This window comes from Thamnophis elegans, chromosome 1 (assembly GCF_009769535.1).
Source record: "Thamnophis elegans isolate rThaEle1 chromosome 1, rThaEle1.pri, whole genome shotgun sequence".
NCBI lineage: Eukaryota > Metazoa > Chordata > Lepidosauria > Squamata > Colubridae > Thamnophis > Thamnophis elegans.
In genome coordinates, this window is record NC_045541.1 from 88,517,794 (window position 1) to 88,542,555 (window position 24,762).

General features: G+C 36.1%; 1 protein-coding gene across 3 annotated transcripts in view; it reads left to right on the forward strand.

Annotated features, from left to right (window-relative positions):
- PARVA (parvin alpha) overlaps positions 1-24,029 on the forward strand; it is an 82,540-nt gene extending 58,511 nt beyond the window's left edge. For all 3 annotated transcript variants that reach the window (XM_032223537.1, XM_032223546.1, XM_032223553.1), the window contains exons 4-14: positions 73-143; positions 2,496-2,598; positions 3,309-3,449; positions 5,431-5,546; positions 8,467-8,525; positions 9,008-9,027; positions 9,425-9,486; positions 12,337-12,405; positions 15,357-15,458; positions 15,705-15,777; positions 21,089-24,029. In XM_032223537.1, coding sequence (XP_032079428.1) covers positions 73-143; positions 2,496-2,598; positions 3,309-3,449; positions 5,431-5,546; positions 8,467-8,525; positions 9,008-9,027; positions 9,425-9,486; positions 12,337-12,405; positions 15,357-15,458; positions 15,705-15,777; positions 21,089-21,165 — 893 coding nt within the window. In that variant the 3' untranslated portion in view covers positions 21,166-24,029. The remainder of the gene's footprint in view (positions 1-72; positions 144-2,495; positions 2,599-3,308; positions 3,450-5,430; positions 5,547-8,466; positions 8,526-9,007; positions 9,028-9,424; positions 9,487-12,336; positions 12,406-15,356; positions 15,459-15,704; positions 15,778-21,088) is intronic.
- Positions 24,030-24,762: the final 733 nt, after the last annotated feature.

A 24,762-nucleotide genomic window follows, 5' to 3' on the forward strand; every position in this document is an offset into this window, starting at 1 on the left:
AACTGGTCATAAGTATGTCTTTTTTATAATGAGGAATATTCCTTCTTCATTTCTCTCCATTTTTTTTCAAAGAGGAAAATGAAGTTCGAACAATGATTGATCCCAATTCAAGAAGTGACCCAAAACTACAGGAGCTAATGAAGGTAATACTTGTTCTTTCACCTTCAAACACTTTGAAAGTAGTCTATAAAATTCAGGCAAAATAAAATAAGCTGTGTTTCATTCTCTTGAACTTAACTTTACTTTTGTGGCACTAGATCGCATCCAGCCTTCTCCTACCACCATTTACTCAAGACTACTCATTGTAAAACATTTCCTGTGTTTAAGACAAATGGTTTGTGAATCACTGGATTCTTTAGCAGAAAATGGTTTGCCGATTTTAGCTTTAACATTGATTGCTCTCCCACATTTTATTTTCTAAATGAATTAGATATTTGTTTTAAATAGTTTTAATCTTGCTATTTAACTCTGTTAGACTTTCCAAGATATAAACAAATAAATAATCTGAAATACAACAGATGATAGCTGAATAAAAATGGAATAATTTACAGCAGAACTAAAAATATACCAAGTGACTGAATATCAACAATATGCATTTTTTAAATCTTAGTCATAGGCACTAAAGACTTGTGAAATTAATATTCTTTAGCATGTGGGAAGAGCGTATTGCAGTTCCATTTCCTCAGAGATGAGTATTTTTCCCAGGTTTGAATGTCAACTTCAAACCAATTTCATTGTATTTAAGTACAATGACAATAAAGATTATACTAACTTATTTAAAACCAGACCTATTTGAAGTTTTAAAAGAAACAATAAGTAATTTTTTAATTTAATGGGAATGCCACAGTATAAACTGAAATTGAAAAAGGAATATTCCCTCAGTGGAATATCATTTAATTTTAATTCACTAAAAGAAGGAAAGAATAGAAACATTTTTTTCCTACTCTCTGCAATCCCTCCCATATGCTCCTGGCAACCCTCAAGTTTCTAGAACAGATTTTTGGCGGATTACAAAAGATAGTTGAAATTCCTGAAAAATCATCTTTCCCTTACATTAACCAGTATGGAGTGCCCATTTTGTGAGCTTAAATAAGATTTAGTTAATTTAGTTGACCAAAGGGAGTTTTCACCATACAGTGGGACCTCGGGTCACGACCATAATCCATTCCAGAACTTCGGTCGGCATCATGACCAGATTCTACATGCGCAAGCACACAAAAAAAAGGTGCGGAAGGGGAAATCGCTGCAGCAGGGAAAATCGCTCTGACTGCGTGATCATTACCTGAGGATGTGTTCATGAACAGAGTGAAACATTTAGCAGATTTTTTGGTTGGCACCGAATTTAGTCGTGTGACCCGACCCGTTTGTGACCCAAGTTCCCACTGTAATTTCTAAACAGTAATTCATGTGACAAGTAGTAGGTATTTTTGGTGAGTTGAAAGCCTGATAGGAATTTAATAAAATCAATGGACACCTACCTTTCATCTGAATCCAATATTAGTGATTTTTGAAGATTAAAAAAAGAAAGATCAGCTAAACTTCTAGCACTGATGAAATTAGAGATGATAGTTCTAATAATTCCATGCAATTAATATTTTTCTAACAATATGTTTAAGAACAAACTCAAACTATTCCAAAAGTTCTCACTACTGAGATAATTTCAAAGACACTTCCATGTCCACTTTGTGTATGCTATTGAAAACTCACATATAGATTTTTAATAGTGGAAAATGTATCTCCTTGAAAATTTAGAATTTGAGTCCAACGTTTTCTTCTATGAACAAAAAAAAGCTAAAAATAGAATTTACTGTAAATGATTTATTTGCTGAGAGCAAATATTGGAATGTGAAGAACCTTCTTTAAAATTTCATTGTTTACTTCATGTATATTAAGTATATTAATCTTCAGTACTGATTGGAGAACTGAAAAAATTGATGTTGTTTCTCCCTTCTTAATCATTTCCAAAAAAAAACCCTTCATAATTGTGTTCATGTTATTACTATGAGCTGAATATGACTCGAGGATGTCTTTACCTTTTACCTTGTGCTTAAATACCATTGAATTTTACTGAATTATAATAATTATATTTTAAGTTCCATTGAATTTAACTATTGAATTGCAATAATTTATATTTTAAGTCTTACCCAGTAACTTATCATCCATCAATCATCATTAAGTAGTTGTAATGTCTACTGATAATTGATTAGAAAAATATGATTCTGCTATAAAGTAACTTCAATATTTATGAAACTGAAAAATAGCTTTTTTTAATGGTGTAGCTTAACATATTTGATGCAACATAACATGAACCGGTCATAAATATTAATATTTCAATATCAAGATTTTAATCCTTGTATTTAACTTGATACACTGCATCTTTGGTGAATTATGTTGTGTTTTTTTCCTATTGTTTGAAACATCATACTGTGTTTAGTATAACACACATTTGCAATGATGCATGGCTAATATTGCTAAATCTTGGTCTCTTAACAAAGGTATTAATAGACTGGATTAACGATGTGTTAGTAGGAGAAAGAATAATTGTAAAAGATCTGGCTGAAGACATGTATGATGGACAAGTACTGCAAAAACTCTTTGGTAAGAACTAGTTTTATTTTCATGCATAGTGTGATGAAATTTTGCTTTTATATAGATGGGTTAAAAAAACACCCAAGAAATAAGAAAATATAGGTTCCTTCTGTTTCCTAATAGTTTCTTCCTATTTTTCACAGATTTTATCCAATGAATGGTCACAATGTCTAAACAGCAAATAACCATTTCCTTTATATTTGTTTTATATTTTAAATTATTTTTACTCAGCATCTTAAATTAGACATCTCTCTGAAGTTTGACACTTGAAAACTTCAGATATACTGTGAAATTTGTCTTTCAGTAGTGCGACCATATTTAATTATGACATCCAGATTTATAGGCCGTTTTTGAGAAAAACTACTATAAAGCTTTGAAAAAGGGTTACTAATAATTAACATTAGTAAAATATTCTAGATTGTTTTATCCAGGAATCCCATTATTCAATACTGTCAGTTATAATGTTTAGAAGAAATAAATGTAAAATGTATTGAAATCACTGTGCTTTATTAAAAGTATTGAAATCTGCAATAGAAGGAAAGGTTTTCCTTACTGTACTTAGATTTGCTTGGTGGATTGTCAACGGTTACTTTTGAAGTTTTAAATTAGTTTCTCTATAGAAAATCCATTTTGGAATCTGTGGGACAGAATGTCTTCACATTGACTTGGTACATGGAGTTGAGACAAAGACTTGTTTTTTTCTTCCATTATCACTTCAGAAAAGCTTGAGAGTGAGAAACTCAATGTGGCTGAAGTCACACAGTCCGAAATAGCTCAGAAACAGAAGCTACAGACAGTCCTTGAAAAGATCAATGAAACCCTTAAGCTTCCTCCAAGGAGCATCAAATGGAATGTGGACTGTGAGTTATTTATTTACAGTACAATTTGTATTGTACATATTGCATTAAAATTGTGTTACATTTATTAAATAAGAAAAAAAGCCAGAAATGTTTTGTAACCAGAAGCCAATTTGGCGGGGTATGTGTATGAAGACATGAATTTGTGCATGTTTATGAGTGTTTTAGATACATTTAAAAGCATATACATACATACATACACAGACATACTGAGAGAGCAAAAAAAAAAAAAGCTTGTAATTGCAAAGAATCGGCAATTAAAAGGTTGATAAGTTTAAATTCCAATTGAGCGTGCCACGTAGCATTCACAAATGAAGGCAAAGTGTTGCATTCGTCAAGGAATATTTTCTTCAAAACTGGAGAGGTCTTTTTTCTGGTTTCTGATATAATTCACTGTGGGGCTTTGTAGAATAATAAGTGTGAAAAAGACTTATATCCGAGAAAATCCAAAGGAGTTGGTTCACAGGAAAATAAAAAGTCTAGTTTATGTAAAGTTGTTATTTTTCGTATTGTCTCTTGCACAGAGAATTTTCTCACAAATTTTGGAGCAAATCCTGTAATACATTTTCCTCCTTAAATTCTTGGACATGATTGTAAATTCTTTGCAGAATTTATTCCTTTCAATTCCCAGTTAACTGAGTTAGGTTGGAAAAAAAAAGACCTTCCCAGGAGTATTCCTGGCTAAAATAATATCTAACACTAGAATTCTTTCATCCAAATCAAGTACAGAAGAATCTTCAACTTAGACCAGTTACGTAATACCATTTTAAGTTATGATGGATTCTCCCCCATCCCCAAAAGATACTTAAGACTCAAATTTGAAGTTCCAATGGCAGCCGTTGCCTGTCCTCTCAGCCATTTGATTGACTTTTGGGTGCTTGACAGCTGACCCACATTTATGGCCATTTGTAGCATCCCATAATCATATAATTATATTTTACAACATTTTTGCCAGAAACCAGTGTTTTGTTCTGGTTTTCATTTAACAATTGCTGCAAAAAAATCATTTGGGTGCCTCAGCTTCCAACCATCATGACATATAACACAAATTTGGGTTCACTATGGTTGTAAGCCAAGGACTTCCTGTATATGAGACAATACTCCATGCTTTATCCTAAATATTGTGCTGGATCATTATCCATAAAGATTTAAAATACCCTTTTATACATTAGGTTGTTTTGCTTAAGCATGTTTGTCCTATAGGTAGCCTTAAAAAAATCTATTGTTTGGAATGTACCTTTACAAAACGCCTTTTATCAAACATAGACAAACAATACAATTGAATAGTTCATTAGTACTATTACATTGTTGTTCAATAATATTTGGGTAATGTTAAAATGAAGCATGATTAACATCAAATACTTTGACATGGTATTCATGGATATCCCAAGTTAAATGAATAATAATGATAATAGTGCTAGAATGTCATTATGAATTATTTCTTTTGATAGTTGCATATTAGAAATTTACTATAATAAGTCTTTTGATACCTTGCAGCCCTGTTAGTGTTGAGTACATATACAAAGCCTACTGTGAAAGACCTCTTAACAAGTTTGTGAGGAATGTTTGAGTCATTCTGTTTAGTAAGTTATTGCTCAAGGGTACTAGCTAAATGGACTCATTCATCTTCCTGCAGACATTATGATACTTAAAACTAAATTAAGTGTGTGTTATGAATTTAAAAATATCCTCATATTTTATAAATTAACATTGGAATAGTGCAGATAAAGGAATGTCACCGAGGTATCCATAGATAGCACTTAATTCAGCCACGGAAATGTTTTAAATCACAAGAAGCATGCAACACCTAACCCACTGGAATAATGTTGATTTAGTTGTTTTTATAAGATCCATTGATTTATGGCAGGAAAGAGAAACAGAGGAAATACTCTTGTATTAATCTCTAGTGGGCAAAGTTGTTAAAAGATAAATTTTGCATATTGATAGCAGTTGGGAAGTAAATATTTCAGTTCCTCTCTTTCAGCTGTCCATGCAAAAAGCCTGGTTGCAATACTGCATCTTTTGGTTGCATTGTCGCAGTATTTTCGGGCCCCCATCAGGCTGCCAGATCATGTGTCTATTCAAGTTGTGGTTGTCCAGGTATGAATGAATGTATTTCTGTATCCTTTTGAACCAGAGAAAGTATAAGAAAAAAAGGCATGTTTCCAGTTGATCTTTCTTCAGTGAGAAAAAAAAAAAAAAGCAAAAGCATAGCATTTCTTTTTTAGAGCTGAGTGCACTGTTGTCATTACTGATAGCATAACAGCGGAACGGTAACATTAATATAGTAAAGGTTAAATCAGATTTTGGCAAATTGTAACTCTGAGGTTGTCATGCAAGAGTCCTAAAGTTAATATTTTTCACCTTTCTGTTTATCTTGCTCCATGTTGTGTCATTCTATTGGGACTATACAAATCTTCTGAAAGAATATGCACACAAATCAAATTTTCAAATCATGAAAGAGTGTGCCAATTTCCAGGTTTATATTGCTGCTTCAGAACATGCTCCCAGCTCTCTCTGCATATGTGTCAGTGGTGGGTTGCAGGCGGTATGCCCCGGTACAGGCATATTGGTGCCTGCCGGGAGCACTGGGTACTGTTCCAGTACAGTGCTCCGGAGGTCCCACCTGCCTGCCCTCTTTACCTGCATTTGAGTTCTTTGGTGCTTCCGCACACGGAGTGTACGGCGCCTACGCGATGCTCCACTGAGCAGCTGGAGAGTTGTGGAGGTGTTGCAGGAGGTAAGAACACATGTGCGTGCATGCTGCACGTGTTCATGTGGTGGCCGCCAGGCCCTATTGCACCGTACTGTTTGCAACGGGATCCGGAACCCACCACTGATACGTGAAACGTGAAATGAAGTGGCAACTTATGCAAACACATGTAGAAAGCAGCTTGTAAAAGCCAGGAAACCGAGGCGTCTGCTTTGCAATTTGAAGAGATGCTTTGTATATGCTCCCTTGAGTTCAAAGCATTTGCCTCAAAGGATTTGCATGGCTCTACTTTCTACTTCAAATATTTGTATTTGCTCACTGAACACTGGCAAATAATATAGATTTTTCTATCAGCTTGTGAATGCCTGCCAGTCATATGACCTGCCTACAATTTCAAATTCACTTCTTAAAATTATTATTATTTTTACTGAATTTGCTGTTATCAGTTCTTCAGATATATTTTTTTTCTGGAGAATGATCCTGTGAAAATTCTAGCTTCTGTGATAAATATTTCTAAGGACAGCTGTTTTCTGTCTCCTTAAAATAGCAGGCAGAACAAACTTTATTTTGTATAAGTAACCATACACAAGTGAGATACCTGCTTGAAATTGGTTCCCTGGGATTTATTCGAGAATTACTTCAAGTGGAAGGGGGAATACCTTTTGATTCTTATAGTTAAGACTTAAGAAATATGAGAATACATCACCAAATGTGTAGGACAATATGCTACATTTGTAGAATTACACTAGGAGTAACAGAACCAGCTTCCATTATTATCCTAATGCCATAGTGAATAATCACCCTACTTTGAAGTCCTTCTTTCCATAAAAGGCAGAAGACAGTTTCAAAGCCACATGAAAGCAAACTGGGAATTTCAGACATAGCCCTGGTGATAGTGAGATTCCTGCCTACTGTCAAGATCCTGATTTTGTCATGCCAGGCCACAATTTTTTATTTATTCACTGCACTGTAGATAAACGCATTCAATATATACAGACATAAGTATTGATTGTTCGGCTATGGAATGAGCTCTGTTTCTCCCTGCTATTGCTTCTCAGTGTGTTGAGAACATTTCTGTCAGCCCTCCCAAATAAACCAGACAGGAAACAAAGCAAGATGAACTAATTCCACTTTATTGTAAGGCTACATTAACAGAAACTTGCCAATCTGAAAGTATTAACTTCCCACTGCCATTTTTAACCATCTCTCTCTCTCTCTTTCCCTCCCTCCCTCCCTCCCTCCCTCCCTCCCTCCCTCCCTCTCCTGATTGTTCCCTAGGCAGCATGTTTTTCCCTTGCCCCCAAGGCCGTCTTAATAAACTATTGTAGTTCCTTGGCTTTGAACTGTTTCTTTTTAGAAGCTGCACATGTATTCAGACTAATTCAGTCAACCTTATAAATTCTCTTATTTAGATATTTAACTGGCTTTTCTTCTGAATTTTGCTTCTGGAGAATCTCCCTTTTCACCACTGGCATCCTTATAAGGGTAGGACGGAGTTTTCCAGAGTTAGCAACTGGCAGGGTTGTGGTATGCAGCTCACAGAATTCTTGGCAATCAACGCTCTTTTGAACTGAAATCGCCAGATCTGGAATAGGCCATAGTTGAGAAGCACTGGTTTAGGAATATGTAAAGCTTCTTGTACATTTCCACAAGGCGTGAACTGTACCTTCCAGTGGGGAAATGCAGAATAGAATGTGGCTGTCTGTTGGAATTGGTTGTTCTTATTTCAAAACTAAATCAAAATGCTTATTCCGATTTTCAAACCAATTTCCAATTATTATTTTGACATTTACTTGGAAGTGCTTACTTTGACAGAAAGCATGTAAGAAATTCCACGTTTTGAGAAAAAAATTGTATTTAAATGTGAATGTTTATGTAGAATTTTTTTTTGCAATTAAAAGCAGTTATTAATGTGGAAATGGAAGAAGAGTTATGAATGCATTTAGAGTAATGACCAGGTAAAAGAGTTTCCATGAGGTTAAAATATAAGTCTCCATCTAGTCTCTTCTTGCTCCATCTTTTATCAAGGATCTTTTCCTGCCTTCTATTTCCAATTTAAAATTTCTGACCTTCCCCTAGAATAGGTATAAGAATAACATGAATATTCAGCCATAAGGAATGCTTGCCATTAACTTGTAAAAATTGCTGTTGAGCTATCCTTATATACATGAGTCAGGGTTCATATAGGAAGATTCCCATCTTCGAATTAATAGTTAATAAAAGTATAAATAAGGAAACAAACTAGAGAAAACATAATCTTACCATTTAAATATAGTCAATTTTATGGCTAATTGTTATTTTTTTCAGAAACGAGAAGGAATCCTCCAGTCCCGACAGATCCAAGAGGAAATAACTGGCAATACTGAGTAAGTCAAGTCAAGGTTTAAGACCTACCAGCTTTACCAAATCTTCCTTGTAGATAACGGGTTCCACTAATGGAAATTTCAAACAGGCTTCATTCCAAATAATAAAGAATAGAAATAATGTAAGATGTGGAGATATGGAGATGTTCTCAATGTAGGTCGCTTTAAAATCAAGCAATTCCTTAAACAAGAAGGTAATTTCCCCATATATGTTTTAAGGAGTTTTTCTGAGTACCATCTTAGAGAGAAGTCCAATTAGAAACAAGGGCTTTTTAGTGGCACCAGATTTATAGACCTCCTTGGTCATTCAGACAGCACCTTCTGTGGCTTGTTTTAATGGAATTTTCAGAGTCAATCTTTTGTCTTTTGCACGTAATTGGCAGATGCATCTTTAATTTGCTTTGCCTATTTCTGCATTGAACAAAATGTATTAAATGACTCTTAAGAGGACTCATACAATTAATTGCATTATTTCTTTTCTATAGGGCAATGTCAGGACGGCATGGTAAGTACACATTGATTGTTGACATTTTCTAGATGTTTGTAAATTATTTCTCCAGCTAATAATAATATATAATTCAAAGTTCACATTCTGAATTTTCTGAATTGATCTGTAAATGTACATTTCTTCCAAGGAAGAATATTTTCTTAATAATTAGAAAATAATTACATTTCTTAAATCAATGCTTTGTTATACTTTCTAACCTGCATGGCTAGAGAACAATAGATTTCAAAATAAATTGATGTGAATGTCCATTTGATAAATAATGGCCAAGGATTATTTGGGTAGACCAAATATTCCTTATTAAATGTAAATGACTGTCGATGACCTTTTGGTTTTGGAATTCCTACCCTGCAGTAATGTAGTGTTTAACAGGTTGTTCTCATCAACTGTATTGCAGAACGAGATGCATTTGACACACTATTTGACCATGCTCCAGACAAACTCAATGTTGTTAAAAAGGTGAGTCAAAAGTGTTTTTGACATGTGCTATTTAACTATCTTAGAAACTCAGTGAATGTAATTAAAACTAAACTTTGATGTTGCCAAGACATTCCACATGTTAGTGTTTGTTGCATGCTTTTAATTGCAGTGTGTCATCAAGGTACAGAGCAAAGTATGTACTTTACAAGTTCCTTAACTTGAGGCCAAGAGGATGGTCTCTTGACAAACAATACATCACCATATATGTATTTCAAGGTACATGGCATTACCCCTCTTCAAAAAACTTTCACAATACCTTGAACCCAATCCCCAATTTGCACTGGGTAGATGTGGCAGGCATCAGTTCCAAAGGTGAGAGAGCTCTGTAATCAAGAACATTGTCCACTTCTTTAATATTTAATAGAACCGCGGTGGCGCAGTGGTTAGAGTGCAGTACTGGAGGCTACTTCTGCTGATCACCGGCTGCCAGCAGTTTGGCAGATCGAATCTCACCAGGCTCAAAGTTGACTCAGCCTTCCATCCTTCCGAGGTGGATAAAATGAGGACCCAAATTGTCAGGGGCAATAGGCTGACTCTGTAAACCACTTAAAGGGGCTGTAAAGCACTGTGAAGTGGTATATAAGTCTAAGTGCTATCACTATTTATATTTTGAGTAAATCCAAGATCAGTGGTAGGCTGCAACTGGTTGAACAACTGGTTTGGTGATCGCGTGTTTTATGCGTGCACTCCTAACGTGCTTGTGTGCAGTGTTCAAAGTACAGGAAGTTTGAGTTCAGCTGCTTACCTGCTAAGGCAGCCCTGGTAAGTAGAACAGCGGAGGCGCAGAAATCAGCTGTGCCACATGAATCAGTTGAGCCAGAAAGAGGGAAATATAGGACAGGATAGGATGGGGGTGGGTGGGTGGGACCAGCTGATTGTTGGAACTACTGGTTCACCTGAACTCGTACAAACCGGCAGCAGCGCACCACTGTCCAAGATATGTTCACAAGATACTGCTTCTGTCATCTCACTGGATTCTGTTCATGTGGCATCTAATTCAAAAGTATTTGGGCTACAAAATACCTTGCAAAAAAGTATAGGGAAGCTTTTCTGACCAAAACCCTGCAAAAGGAAATGGTAACTACTATCTGGTAAGACTGCTAGATAGCAATCCACAGGTGCATTAAGGGTGGAAAGTACTGACACTTTTTCCGACCTTACTGCTACCATACAGAGCTGAAGGATCATTAGATAATGAAGTTTCATGATAAACCAAACAGCTCCTCTAGCTCTAAAGGATAAACTCTCAAATTACAGCAGTTGGAATAATCTCTGCATTTTGTAGAAGTTGATCGACTGAGCGCATAGCTGGACTGCTATCCAAACTTTTCAGAAAATTCCCAGCAATTGCTATTACTCCACTAGTATCCATACCGTGTCTGTGGCTGACTATCTTTGTTATGTCCATGCAGGCCCGAGCAGAGGCTTTTCCTTCTGCCGTGCAAGTGCAGGACGTATTTTAAAGTTATTGGTTAATGGCTGACAGCTTCCCATAAAAGGGGCTGTCAGCTGGAAGCTACACGTTGGTTTATAGTCTGCTTTTATCTTGAATAAACAGTATCGCTGGAATCTGGCTCCTCATCTGTTCCCCATGCACAACATTGCAATCTTAATTCTTGGTACCGACTGGAAATGAGGCGACTGAGCAAAAAACTGGGAGTAATATCTTTGATTTTCAGATCACATTCCTACTTCTCTAAATAAAGGCTAATTCAGTGGCCTTCTGTTTATATACTTTATAGAAATCTTGTAATCCCAAACCTACCTTCAAGTCAAGGATATTAGAATCCCAGAGCCCAAAAATCAAGGCAAATCAGCCATGAATCAGCCATAATGTCAAACAGCTTAAGCAGGGAGGGTGCTAGGCAGTAGAATAGGCAGTAAAAGTTATCTCTGGTGCTAAATTACATAGACATGCACTCTCTCCTCCAGTTATATGTGCAGCACAGCATCTGCTCAGCATTATATATAACTATGTACATCTTAGACAAAGGGACTCCCTCCTCCATCTGTGCCCAACTAGATTTCAGCAACACATTTCAGATGTACTTTCTCCTTCATATGTAGAGGAAGTGATCATACTACATGTGGATGTGCCATTCAGCAATGTCAGTTTCAGGTCAAAGCCTTCAACATTCTGGTACTTAGGATCTGGGCTTAGGAAATACTTGGCTCCAGTTTTCCAATCTTCCCCTGGAAAGTGTGTGCCTCTTGCATCTCCCTCTGTATAAGTACTTCAATTCTCTCTTGGCTTTCTGGCTTTTCATTGATCCTTATGAGTATGCACTGGAGGTAGTGTATAAAAAAATTGCCATATGAAAGAGCACTTGATGGAAATCTGAGATGTTTTGCCAGTTTTCCCCTGTACATAAAATACGTGTATCATAATATAAATACAAATGCGTTTCTCTACATTATTTCTAGTAAAAGGTGGTATAGAAAAGGAGTGAAATACCGAAATTGCCATTTCACACATTTGTATTATATGATCTCCAGTTGATCTAGATCAGCACAGCTTCCTTGAAGAGAAAACAGTGGCATTCCACTTTACAACAGCTTATTTGTGGCTGAAATGTTATTTTCTTTCATCAGTTATCCTGCTGCAGCATTATCCTATGGCAGCAATACTATATATGTGTATGTGTGTGTGAGATAAATATTTCCCAGCAATATGTAGTCATTCTTTATTCAGTGTTTGGGAGGGAGTTCCATAGCATTTTCCTCTTTTTCAAAAGCCAACAAACAAGTGGATTTACTAAATGCTAAATTATTTTAAAGCTCAGATTGCATGTTTTTAAAAACTTTAAAGCTTATGTTCTTAATTTCTAGACTCTCATTACTTTTGTGAATAAGCACCTCAATAAGCTGAATTTGGAAGTTACGGAACTAGAAACCCAGGTAGGATTATATAGATGTATTTAGAAAAATAGAACTGTTTCTTAACATTATTCCAATTTGTACCATGTAATCAGTGGAGGTGAAAATGTATTGGAACATTATCTTTTATTTTCTCACCCAGCCTTAATTTTTTAACAATTATATCATGTGTACAAAACAAAAATCATGTTTACTAGCTGAAACTGTGGTTATTGATGGCCATGGTTAAATGCAGCACTGCAGGCTACTTCAGCTGACTGCAGTTCTGCAGTTCGGCTGTTCAAATCTCACCGGCTCAGGGTTGACTCAGCCTTCCATCCTTCCGAGGTGGGTAAAATGAGGACCCGGATTGTTGTTGGGGGCAATATGCTGACTCTGTAAACCACTTAGAGAGGGCTGAAAGCCCTATGAAGCAGTATATAAGTCTAACTGCTATTGTTATTGCTGCTATTTTTTCATTTATTAAATTTGTAGACGGATACAATCAAATTGGGCTCCTGTTGGTTAACAACAAAGCTATAACATGATACATAATAGAATGACTGAAACATTTGTGGTAACAATAGATTAAATAAGAGCTAAGCCATCCATATAAAAAAAGTCAGGAAACTTTCGATATGTTTGACGGCTTGATGACAGAATCCATCTGACTAAGTATGGAATGGCTAAACTGGAACCCATTATTAGCAATAATGGACTGGGGCTGTTTGATTCTCCAGGTTCTGTGAACATTCCAGGAGAAAATGTGTCATGATCACATTTTGTGATCATGTGGTGGGTTTCCATTTTTTTTACTACCCGTTTGCTTGTGCAGAGCCTCCCGCCACTACTACTGGTTTGCCCGATCCGGGTCGAACCAGGAGCAACCCACCTTTGGTCATGATGTGTATTCGTATTAATATTCCTTAATACAGAACACCTTTTTTCATCACTCTATCAAAAGAAAACTCATAGAATCAGAAAGATCTTGTTTTGTTTGCATTTGCTAGAAAATCCGCTGTATCTACACTTGATTTCTCCATAAAACAAAAAATAATTGGAGTTAAAGTTTTGAAAATTTCTGTGGAAAAGAAAATGCCATTTTTAACCAGAGCATAAATCTATGCTGGCAAAGTTGAGAGTAGGCTCTATCATAGAGCTACTGTGTATTGTAGGGTTTTTTATTCCCTGCTTTAAAATAAAAGCAGTAAAATATTTGCCTCTTAAGAAACAATAGTGCCTTTGATCCAATTTAGAAATCTAGAAATGGCCCCTTTTCTTGAATACCCCAGTGAAAAGTCCATCAGCTATATTCTATTTTGCATAGTTTTTATTGTCTTCACTGATTTCCCCCCCCCCCTCAAGTTTTTCCCATAAACCATCTCATCTGCGTGAAAACTGGTGATAGGAAGGAAATCTTGGCAGGAATTGCATTTAGGAGGAGGAGGAGAAAAAATAAGATACCGAGGAAGATTACAATATTGTGATATTCAAATGGGAAAAGAATAATGTTTCTTTGTTTTGATGGCTGACATGTCGCATTGTTTACCCAATTGTCATTTTCTGACTCAACATCTACTGGAAGTCCCCCAAAATATGCTATTGAAAGTGGCATTAGCCGAACAGAGAGATGGATTGCGTTGCCAGAGGCTAAGGGTCAATAACATCTGAAAGGCAGTGTTTCAAATAATGGGGATTTAAAATGAAAGAGGATTTGTGGCAGTGGAATGAAATAATTAAGGTCTGACTAAAGGAGGTTAAACTGATGAAGGGAAGCATTAGGGAGAGTTATATGATGCTAAAATGAAAATGACTATGCTAATATAACACATAGTTTGAGCATTACCCTGAACCCTGGTTTATCATGTGGTCCAAGCCAATTTATTGTATGTTAAAATGCAACAAAGGGGTTTTCCCCCTATTTCTGCTCCTTTTAAATTAAAGGAAAGAGTGTCTTGTATCTTCCCTTTCTATTAAATATAGAAAAAAACAATACATGTATGGTGTTTTTTTTTTAAGATTCCTTGACTTTTGAATGGCAGTGAATTCAGTTTATAGTGAATTCAGGAAAATTCTGAATTCTGTCAGGAAAATATGAGGAAGAAGGATCATTAGATACGTTCACCACCTTGAGTTATTTATAAAAATAATAAAAGCAGAATAAAAACAATCTAAGGCAGGGGTGTCAAACTCAATTTCATTGAGGGCCATATCAGCGTTGTGATTGACCTCAGGAAGCAGGGTGGGGGTGGCCAGTTATACATCATGGGGTGCCTGTGGTGTCCTGAGAGCTCTGCCAGTGAAAATGGGCTGTTTCCAGGGTGGCCTTGCGGATCAGATCTAAGCACTCCGGGCCTTGAGTTTGACACCTCTGATTTAAGGATGCCAGCAAAACTGCAGTGATTTGTCTTGTGTATTAAAAATGTTTTCAGGTAGAATTGCTGTTTGAGGAAATGGTAGCACTTGATAATGGACCTGGGCTGATCTAGAAAACAGGAATATTCCTGCTTACTATTTTATAGGAGGTGTCCTGGGAAATCCAGGGCTACTGACTAAATTTGCAAAGGAAAAAGAATGAAAAAAGGTGATGACAAGCCATTTTCATACCAAGCCAAGAGAATTGTATGGATGTGTCTGCAGAAGTCATTTGAAATCAAATTCAGCTCAAAGGAAGCTATTTTTTAAATCTTTTGCTAGGGATGACACATACAGTATGTTAATACTTTTTATGTAACGTGGACAACAGAATCTTGGTTTGCTTGAAGTCATATAGACCAGATATTTATAATATGATTGAGCTTCCCTGGGCCAGGTACTTCAGTTCCTCTGAACCACTTATAAGCACCTGAGTCCTGCCATTCTTAATGACAGGAACTTCTGTGTTGCGTAACTGTTTATACTTAATAAAACTTTAAAATCAAGAAATTACTTTTTTATCATGTCAAAGAGTGATATTTACAAGATTAGATCTAAAAAAGTATTATTTTTAAAAGTTTGCAGATGGTGTATACCTGGTGCTGCTGATGGGTCTTCTTGAAGGTTATTTTGTACCTCTTCACAGCTTTTTCCTAACTCCTGACAGTTTTGAACAAAAGGTAAACTTTTATGCATTTAAAGAAGAATTAATTTGGCTGTTTATGTTTATACTGGTCATCATCCTAAAAGAGTTCATAGCACTGCACAAAAAAAAACCCTCAATAACACTTGATTTAAATAAAGATTAAATAAATGTCACTCTTCTATTTTTAAAGTACGGTATTATTCTGCTTCATTATGCTATGTAGTATCAGTAAACAAGTCTAGAATTATGAGTAATTGCTTTTTCTTAATTAACCCATCAGGTACTCAATGTCTCATTTGCATTTGAGTTAATGCAAGATGGAGGGCTGGAAAAACCAAAACCAAGGCCAGAAGGTATTTGTTGAATGTCTTGAAGATGCATTTCATTGGTAAAGCCGCCTGAAATTTTAGGGAAAGTTTCATAAGAAATAAATGCCTATTTTCATTTGATAGTCTACTAATTATGAGGATTAGTTTTTTACTTAATTTTCCACTGCTGTTTGTTACGTTCTTAGAAACACAAACAAATGAAATTCTAATATCTTACGTAGATATACTGTAAATCTTAAAAGTTTCTTTTTTTTCAGCCCAGAGGAAATTTGATAATTTTCAGAGTTGATGTTTAGAATAGCTTTGAAATAGTATCAATGATCAATGATCTTCTTTCTGTAAATGCAGATTTTATTTTAAAAGGAAATTTACTTATCATAATGCTACCATAATCACAAGATTTCCCACAGGTAACAGATACAGGTAGTCCTCAATTTACAGTTGATTGCTTAGTGACCATTCAAAGTTCGAATGGACCTACCTGGAGTCTAATCCATATTCCATGTTCTGATGATCCCATGACTGCACTTCAGGTGCTGAACAACCAGGCCCCATTGATGGCCATTTATAGGGTGGTGCAATTACGTGACCATGTTTTACGACTGTTTTGTCAAAAGAAGCAGTTATATTTCTGATTTTTAGTAAAATTGGTGCCAAAGCATCGATTCACTTAACAAGTGTGGCATTTGCTTAACAACTGCAGCATGTGGCGCAGTGGTTAGAATGCAGCACTGCAGCTAATTCTGCTGACTGGTGGCTGCCAGCAGTTTGGCAGTTCGAGTCTCAACAGCTCAAGGTTGACTCAGCCTTCCATCCTTCCGAGGTGGGTAAAATGAGGACCCAGATTGTTGGGGGCAATATGCTGACCCTGGAAACTGCTTAGAGAGGGCTGTAAAGCACTGTGAAGCAGTATATAAGTCTAAGTGCTATTGCTATTTGCTTAATGACTGCACAACAAAGGTCATAAAATTGGGTTGGTCACATGATCAACCTGCTTTACAGCCATCATCACTTAATTATTGGGCAGACTCTGTTATAGTATTAACTTGAGGACGACCTATACATTCAAAATATAGGTGGTTGAAATAATTATTTTCCTGAATCTACCAAGAGCTCCATTGCTGAATTTAATGGCAAACAGTTGGCAATTCCTGAAATCATGGGGATTTTTTGGGGGTGGTGGTGTTCTGCTCATCCTTGTGTATCTCTCTAATATGACTGAAATCACATTTGGGATTGTGGGATTCTATGAAGTTCAACATCAGCTCAGATTAGGATTCAATGACTTTGTTGATAGCCATGGAAATGTTAAAATTTGTTAGCAAGTCCAGGCATAGAATAGGGAATACCCTGAATATACTATTTCCCATCTGGACATGACAGTTTGTAGAAGAGGGGCAAGAAGGGACAAGTGACAACATACGTATGTATCACTTACATTAATGTATTTGCTGTAGTATTTTGTCATAGGAATAACTTACAACAATTCACTCCATTTTCTCTGACAAATAAAATTACCTGTCATCTAGGATTTGCTGTTTTAATACTCTTTCACCCTAAATCACTTTTTCCTTTAAAAGGTCTTGGGGAGAGGGAATTAGATTTTTTTAAATGCCCTAAACAAGTAATAGAAGAGCTGTGAGTTAAGATTAGCAGAAGTTACTTTGTGTTAACTATTTACTTATGGATTCAAGTTTTGCCTTGTGGCATCAGTCCAACTGAGTGAAGATAGAGTGGGAAGTGTAGAGTTAGGCTGAAAATGGAGAAACATTACGATTCCCTATCCCTTATGGCCCATTAATGTTATTACAGCATTTCAGTTTTTCAGATATTTACTGCTTAGAGAAATGGTTGATTTTTTTCCCCCCTCTGTTATAAATCAAACTGTAGAGACATTTCAGCATTCATGTACAATTATTAACATGCTTAATATGAAATTTCCTGCTCAATATGAATGGAAAAACACATCTGTTTTATATGTTGTTACATCTGGGCACAATGCCTATGCTTAAATTTTCCAGCAAGCACCCGTGTACTGAAAAGCATTTTAATAATTGCGGAGCGCACATAAAATAGCTTTTAAATTCTTGTTTTTCTGAATGAAAAATAGTTAGGTACAAGAACAGAATAAGAAATTGGATATCAGATCTTTTGCGTATACTAGAACCGACACCTTTGTCACCAATGAAACAAAATGTTCTTCTCCCAGCTTTCAAGCAGCTTTAAAGAGGCAAATTCTTATAAATAAAGAGGCAAGTTCAGCAAAGGTTTTTTCCTGAGTGCTGTGTAAAAAAAAAACATTTATTTTTACTGCCACTCAATATCTAGCAATACCTTTCCTCAAGGCTGTAATGTTGTCCTTTCTACCAAGAATGATTGACAAAAGCATAGCCCTTGGCCTTTTTGGACCAGTGGGACATTTAAGAGTGTGTTGGCCATTCTTATAAAATGTTTGCAGCAGGAGGGTTGCCCTTCACACGTTGAAATTGTTGGTATAAGCAGTTACAAAGCTAGTGTGTGTGGATGTATGTGTGTGGATGTGTGTGTATCCAAACTATTAAATGCTTCTCTGTGCTCCTAGTTTGCCTTACATGTGTCCTTTTTATGTCAACTTAAGCATAAGAACAATAGAGAGTAATTCAGCCATAATTTAGTACTTTAGTTTCCAACAACACAATAGACAGAATCTTGCCAAATTCTACTCTTGCCCTAACTCAGGGGTGTCAAACTGGTGACCCACGGGCCGGAAGCATCATGTGCAGGCCACGCCTATCCCAGGTGAGCGAAAGGGGAAAACGTTGCAATATTGTCATGTGACGGCAATGTGACGGTGTGAGTTTGACACCTGTGCCCTAACTGATATACTCTGAAAATTTCTGGGTAGTGGCTATCCTTATTCTCTTCCTCTGTCTCCAACCAGCTCCAGGCTGTGCCGCCTCTTGTCTTACCCTCCTTTCTGGAATGTGTTCCTCACTTCCTGGGAAACTGCTGCTTCACTATAGTCCATTGCATCATCTCCCCCTTCATGGACACCAATTCTCAAAGATAGGCATTGGACTGTTCTTCACACATTCATTCTTATTTTTATGGGGAACAGAAGCATTCGGGTAGCGGAAGGGGATGAGGAATGCCGAAGGGTTGCATTTTTGCTTTGGAGCATTTCATTCTACCATTTCTCATTGAGAAAATGAAGATTAAAAGAAAAAGATAATCTGATAATGCAGAAAGCCTGACAGGCATAACAAATGGTCGGGGGAAGGCACATTGAAGTCTCCACAAGCTGCTCTTGGGATCTCATTGTCAAGGTTTTTGAAATAACCAATATTTAAATAACATGAAGTTATAAAGGTCATTTAACAAACGATTTTAAAATGCCTTCTGTGCACCTACAACTGACAGAATAAATCAAATGTTGTATTAATCTGTGTTCCTTCTAAACACATAAGCGGTCTCGAAAGCCATCACAGGCAGCAGATCCAATCTCATATTCATTTCTTCTTAATATCTTAATAAAGAACGTATTTGCCAAAGACAACACACAATAAATTGGAATCTTTCCCTAGTACCAGCCCGATGCATAGTATGAATATGTTGTAGTGTGGATGGAACCAAAAGAGAGAAAAAAAATATAGTGATGGTTTTCAAACTAGCATTTGCTTTTCATGCTTGCCCACCTGCTCTGATGAAATTGGATTGAGGGTTCCAGAATACTCAGTTAGCCCTGGACATCTCTGGGAATTTGGGAAGTGATTAGCCTACTCATCATGAGGGTATGAGGCTGGAGTAAAACCAAAAATAAACTAAATCTAGGCATTATCTGTGGTGGCGGCGCAGTGGTTAAAGTGCAATATTGCAGGCTAACTCTGCCCACAGCCCGGAGTTGAATCCTGAAAGGGTTCAAGGTTGACTCAGACTTCTATCCATCTGAGCCTGCTAAAATGAGGACCCATATTTGCAATATGCAAATAAGGATTCTGCATTGTAAACTGCCAAGAGAGTGCTTTAAAGTGTTATGGAACGATATATAAGCCTAAATGCTTCTTGGTTTTAATGCTACCTGTGTTTTTGAGCAGCAAACCCAATTGAATTTAATCTATCTCAGAAGCCTAAACTTGGGCAGACCTAGTTAGTCCTTTGGGTGAGACTGGCACATTGAGACATTACATTCCTGGAGGAATGTAAACTACTCTGTATGGTTTGCCAAAAGACTGACACTGAGGACAGTTGTCTGATTTGCAAAGTCAGTGCTCTTAAGTTTAGATTCTATGATTCTATCATTCTTGAAAAGTACACTGTTATTATCCCAAAGAGCATAAAAGGACTTGCTAGTCGTTTTAGAAATCCTGTGTTCAGTATTGACATTCAGAATCAAATGGACATTCACTGAGATAAGATAAAGCTTGAGACAAGTTGCAGGACTGACTCACATTCAGCATACATCCCAGCCTCAGTGGGCAAACCAAGAATGGCAGGTTGGAAACCCACTGCCAGGAACAACTAACTCCATACTTAGGTCAGACTTTTCAGAGCAGCCTTTGGTGGCAGCCTGCTCTCCAATGCACAGCTCTGAGGAATTCTTAGTAAGAAGTATTGAGTTGGGTGACAATTGCAGAGAGCCATGTCTGGCCAAAACCACACACTGAAAGCTCAATGAGAGCTGGCAAATGCTTTGGAAGGTCCTGACAATGTCTTTTTTGCTGTTGCAGCAAGAAATGAATGGCATGGCTTATGAAAGACATGTTAAATCTAAACATCTGGTTTTGGTCACTGGATGGTGGGAGTCCAGCTAGAGCAGTTGTCTCATCTTAGTCAAAAAGTCCTCCTAGGCCACGCAGAAGCCTGAGAAATGTTTGGGCTTCTAGGTTTTCAGCTTCAGCTGTACTAACAAAATCAGAGCTAAGAGCAACTTGACCAACTGAGTCTAACACATCTTTTGAACCACTTGTTGTAGCCTGCCAAGTGCCTGATCATCCCATATGCTTGTGATCCCATGTGAGCAGCAAAACCAGAAGGTCTATCGCCCACTTAATGAGCCGTAATTAGACAGTGGGTGGGTTGCATTTGGTTTCATGGGTCCAAAGCTGCACAGGCCTGTTCCAAAGGAATGCACTAGTCACTTATAGCCAGCTTTTATTATAATCCTGTAGGTTGGTGCTAAAACTCTATTAAAATCAAATAGCTTTCAATATTCTTACTACATAGAACAACTGCAGTCTTGGCCTATAAATGTGAATGTGTGGTTATGTTTCTTCCCAATTTTGATTTGCTCACTGTGATTTCAGATTATTTAAAAAGCTCACCTTTCCTTCCTTCCCCCACTTCTCCTCCTTTTTAGACATTGTCAACTGTGACTTGAAGTCAACGCTGAGAGTGCTCTACAATCTGTTCACCAAATACAGAAACTTGGAATGAAGAAAAGCACATCAGGAAACCACAGGTGGCAAAATTGGAACCGAACAACAACAACAAAAAAGCTCTCTTTTCTTTGCAGTCATTCTCAATTTACACTACGCTTTCTTGAAAAGAAAGGACACTGTTTCTTGGAATGTTCTTTGTGGTTACATTTAAATATTTTTATTAGGACAATTTGAATTCAGAAATATTAGAAAGTGAAATCTGCTGGAAGGTCATAGGTTTGATTGGGAAAAAGCAGGTTGCTATATGAATTAACTCTTGGTTTTAACTGTCTTTTAATAGAGAATAAGCACCAGGCACAAATCCTGATCCACAACCAAGCTAAGCTAAATTACTGCCAAAAGAAATAAGAATTTGCTCCAATGAGCTATTTGGAGAAAACCTCATGCACACTGTTTTTATATATCTGTGAAGGGTCTGTTTACTTGTGCAAGACACTATTTCATTTGCCCAAGCTTCTCTAGTGTTTCTCCTTTCATCATAGGTTTCCTCCCTGCCACACTAAAGACATAATTGGAAACCCAGACTCTGATCACATTGGGCTTTTTCATCAATACTGGAGCTGAAACAGAGTTCTAGTCTATACTACTTTCCCTTATAGCCACAGAGGTCATGACTGATAGCAGAAATGCCCTTCTTACAGCACCCAAAAACATTTAGCATTCATGCCACAAATTGCTCTTTAAGGTGTAGATGGTCCATAGAATGATATAAATTGAAATTTGCTAGTTTAATTAATTTATAGATTCTACTGTACATTCTCTTTCTCTCTCCCTCCACCCCACATGTGAAATGTTTATTTGGGACAAATGATTCATTTTATTTATGATTCAAAGATTATGAAGGGAAGGAAGGAGGGGAAAGGAGAGAGAGAAAGATCATGTATAGTTTGATATTGCAAATGAAACAACTTGTGTCACTATAAGGGGCCAACATTTTGTTCCCATTATATACATTCCACATATTTTTTCATTCCTATAAAGTCTGCATGAATATATGCAACTGTGCACTTCAAATAACATACAGTATAGTATCTTTTGTGGTAAAAGACTCTTGTTTACTTGCAAAGACTGAGGTACGAAATATGTACATACTTTAAAAGTGGAAAATATACAGCAAGAAAGTCAGTACGGTGCTATAAACGTTGGAGATATAACTTGGTTTAGTTCTGCCAGGGTACTGAAAGAAAATAAAAATAAGCTTTGTTTACTTAATGATAATGAAAAGGAAAATATATTTGATAATAGTAAGATAGAAGGTTTAAAAAATACAAAAGAAATAACAAAAACACAGAAAGAGAAGTGTTTATGTTTAACTTGTTTTCTGAATACCTCAGATGAATGAGAAATTTTAAACATTTAAAGAAAACCAGACAATGCTGTACTGTTGGTTTTGAGCACCAGAATTAGCCTGTATACAGATAAAGTATAAATTTTTAGTATAATATATTTTTATTCAACTTGATTTACACTTACTTTGTACTGAAATTTTAGAGCAGTTTAAAAATGTATTCTCTATGGAAAATGATAAATGTAAAATAATAATCTCTACATATTTTATAAAGTTAGATTCTGATTTTAAATAGATCTTTCATTTAGTGTCTTTAGGTATTTACACAGTAACTTTGTTTTCATAGGCCAAAGAAAACTGTCCGTGTGTTATAAGGTCATGCCTTTTGCCTTCCAGAAGCTGAGACAGTGCTATAAGTATTCAAGAGCCCAAATCTAATTTCATCCAAAACTTCACTTGTAGTAAATTTGCCATGAGATATTTTATAGGGTTTATATATTGTTCAAGTTGCTATAAAAATTGTTTTTAATGGTTATATGCCCAAGTAAAACCTTCGTTCATATATTTGAATGTGATTTGTTACATGCCATTGTGATATAGATGATATATAAAATGTGTCTAAATTATTTTATGGTATGTTCAAGGTACTAGTTCCCTGTGAATTCTTAATCCTTGAACTTTGCCCATTGTCAAGAGACAGGATTTTATGTTTAAGGCTCAGAGATATTGAGTAGACCCTAGCTCAGCAAGTGACCATTCTCTAAAAAAAATTTGGATATTGGATTCTGGATTTATGTTCAGTTTGATTTAACCTCCTTGAACAGCAACATGTTTCGCCATATGTAAAAGCTCCAGGGAAAAGCTGGATGCTGACTGCTTACATTGCAAAATCAAAGTTAATATCGTGAGGGGGAAAAGGTTGGAATAGTTGGTGATTGCCAAGAAAAGCAACAATTACTCATCAAATCATTATTTATGCTAAAGAAGGGGGAAGGGAGAAGTTACATTATGCCAACCATTTATGATCCTTTAAAAGAGAGAGAGAGAGAAAAGCACAACACTGACAAGCTTGAACTCTTGTGGCAATCTAACCAACTTACACAAAATGCAAACAAGCTATTTTTAAAAAAAAAAAATCAATTCTCTCATAATAGAATAACATGTAAAGATGAAACAATAAGCATCCCTTGTTGTTATGGGGTACAGCTTAACTGTTTAGTTTTATAAATAAGGTCTGTGTTTAATCCACTAAAGGGACAAATTCTTGAAAAATGTTTACTTAGTCAACAAAAAGTAAAACCGGCAAAATTATACCAAAAAAAAGAGCATCTTTCTGTTTCTAATCAGGTCACGTAGAAAACAGTAGTTGGTGTGTGTATGTGTGGAAACAGTATTATATTGTAATTTGAGTTTCTAAGTGAAAGCAGAACTTTCAGTTGTGCAGAATTGCAGCAGATTAATCTACATATATGATGGATTAAGAAAGTGAAGTGGAATTCAACCCACTCTATTCATGTACTTTGTTTTCCCAGATATATTGCTGAAGAAGTTTCATCAATTGTATTTCTGAAAGGAGAATACATAGCACAAATGAACCTGGTTTCTCATCAAACAAGAGTTATGTTTTCCTCTTAGTTCAAGATAGTGGGCTAGATATATAGCTATATGTTCCTGGCCAACGGGCCCCTGTGATACGGGAGGGAGGAAGCCTATATATCCATAATATCCATGCTTGAACATCCCAAGTGCATTGCCTAACTTTAAAGTGCTTTCTGCAAATCGTGATTTTGTTAATTGTGTTTTCTTATGAACTTGTCAAACCACAAAATGAAGTTTTTGAAGTGCATTTTGATCAAAATTACACACTAGGTATGTGATCAACAAATGACTCACGGATACTGAGTTCCTTCCATTTTCAAATCTACAAGTGGTTGACAATTGAAGGTGCTTTCTCTGATTTTGCAAAATGTGTGAATATATTTCTAGCAAGTTATGTTTTAACTGAAGAGCTATTTCTATATTATAAAAATATATATTATGAACATGCAGTTGTTTGATAATATTCATACCCAAGCATTACATAGCTTACATAAATTGAACCTTTCTTATATTTCTCATGGAGATATATCATTGCTATGAAGCTAATATGCAACAGAACCTATAGATTATATCTAATATTTATTGCATTTGAAAAAAATATAGGAAAAATATACTATTATGCTAACAGCTTCACTTCTGTATCAAATATAGGTTTCAGATCTATTAAAATTCATGTTTACCTAAATGCATGTATTTGCTATGTTT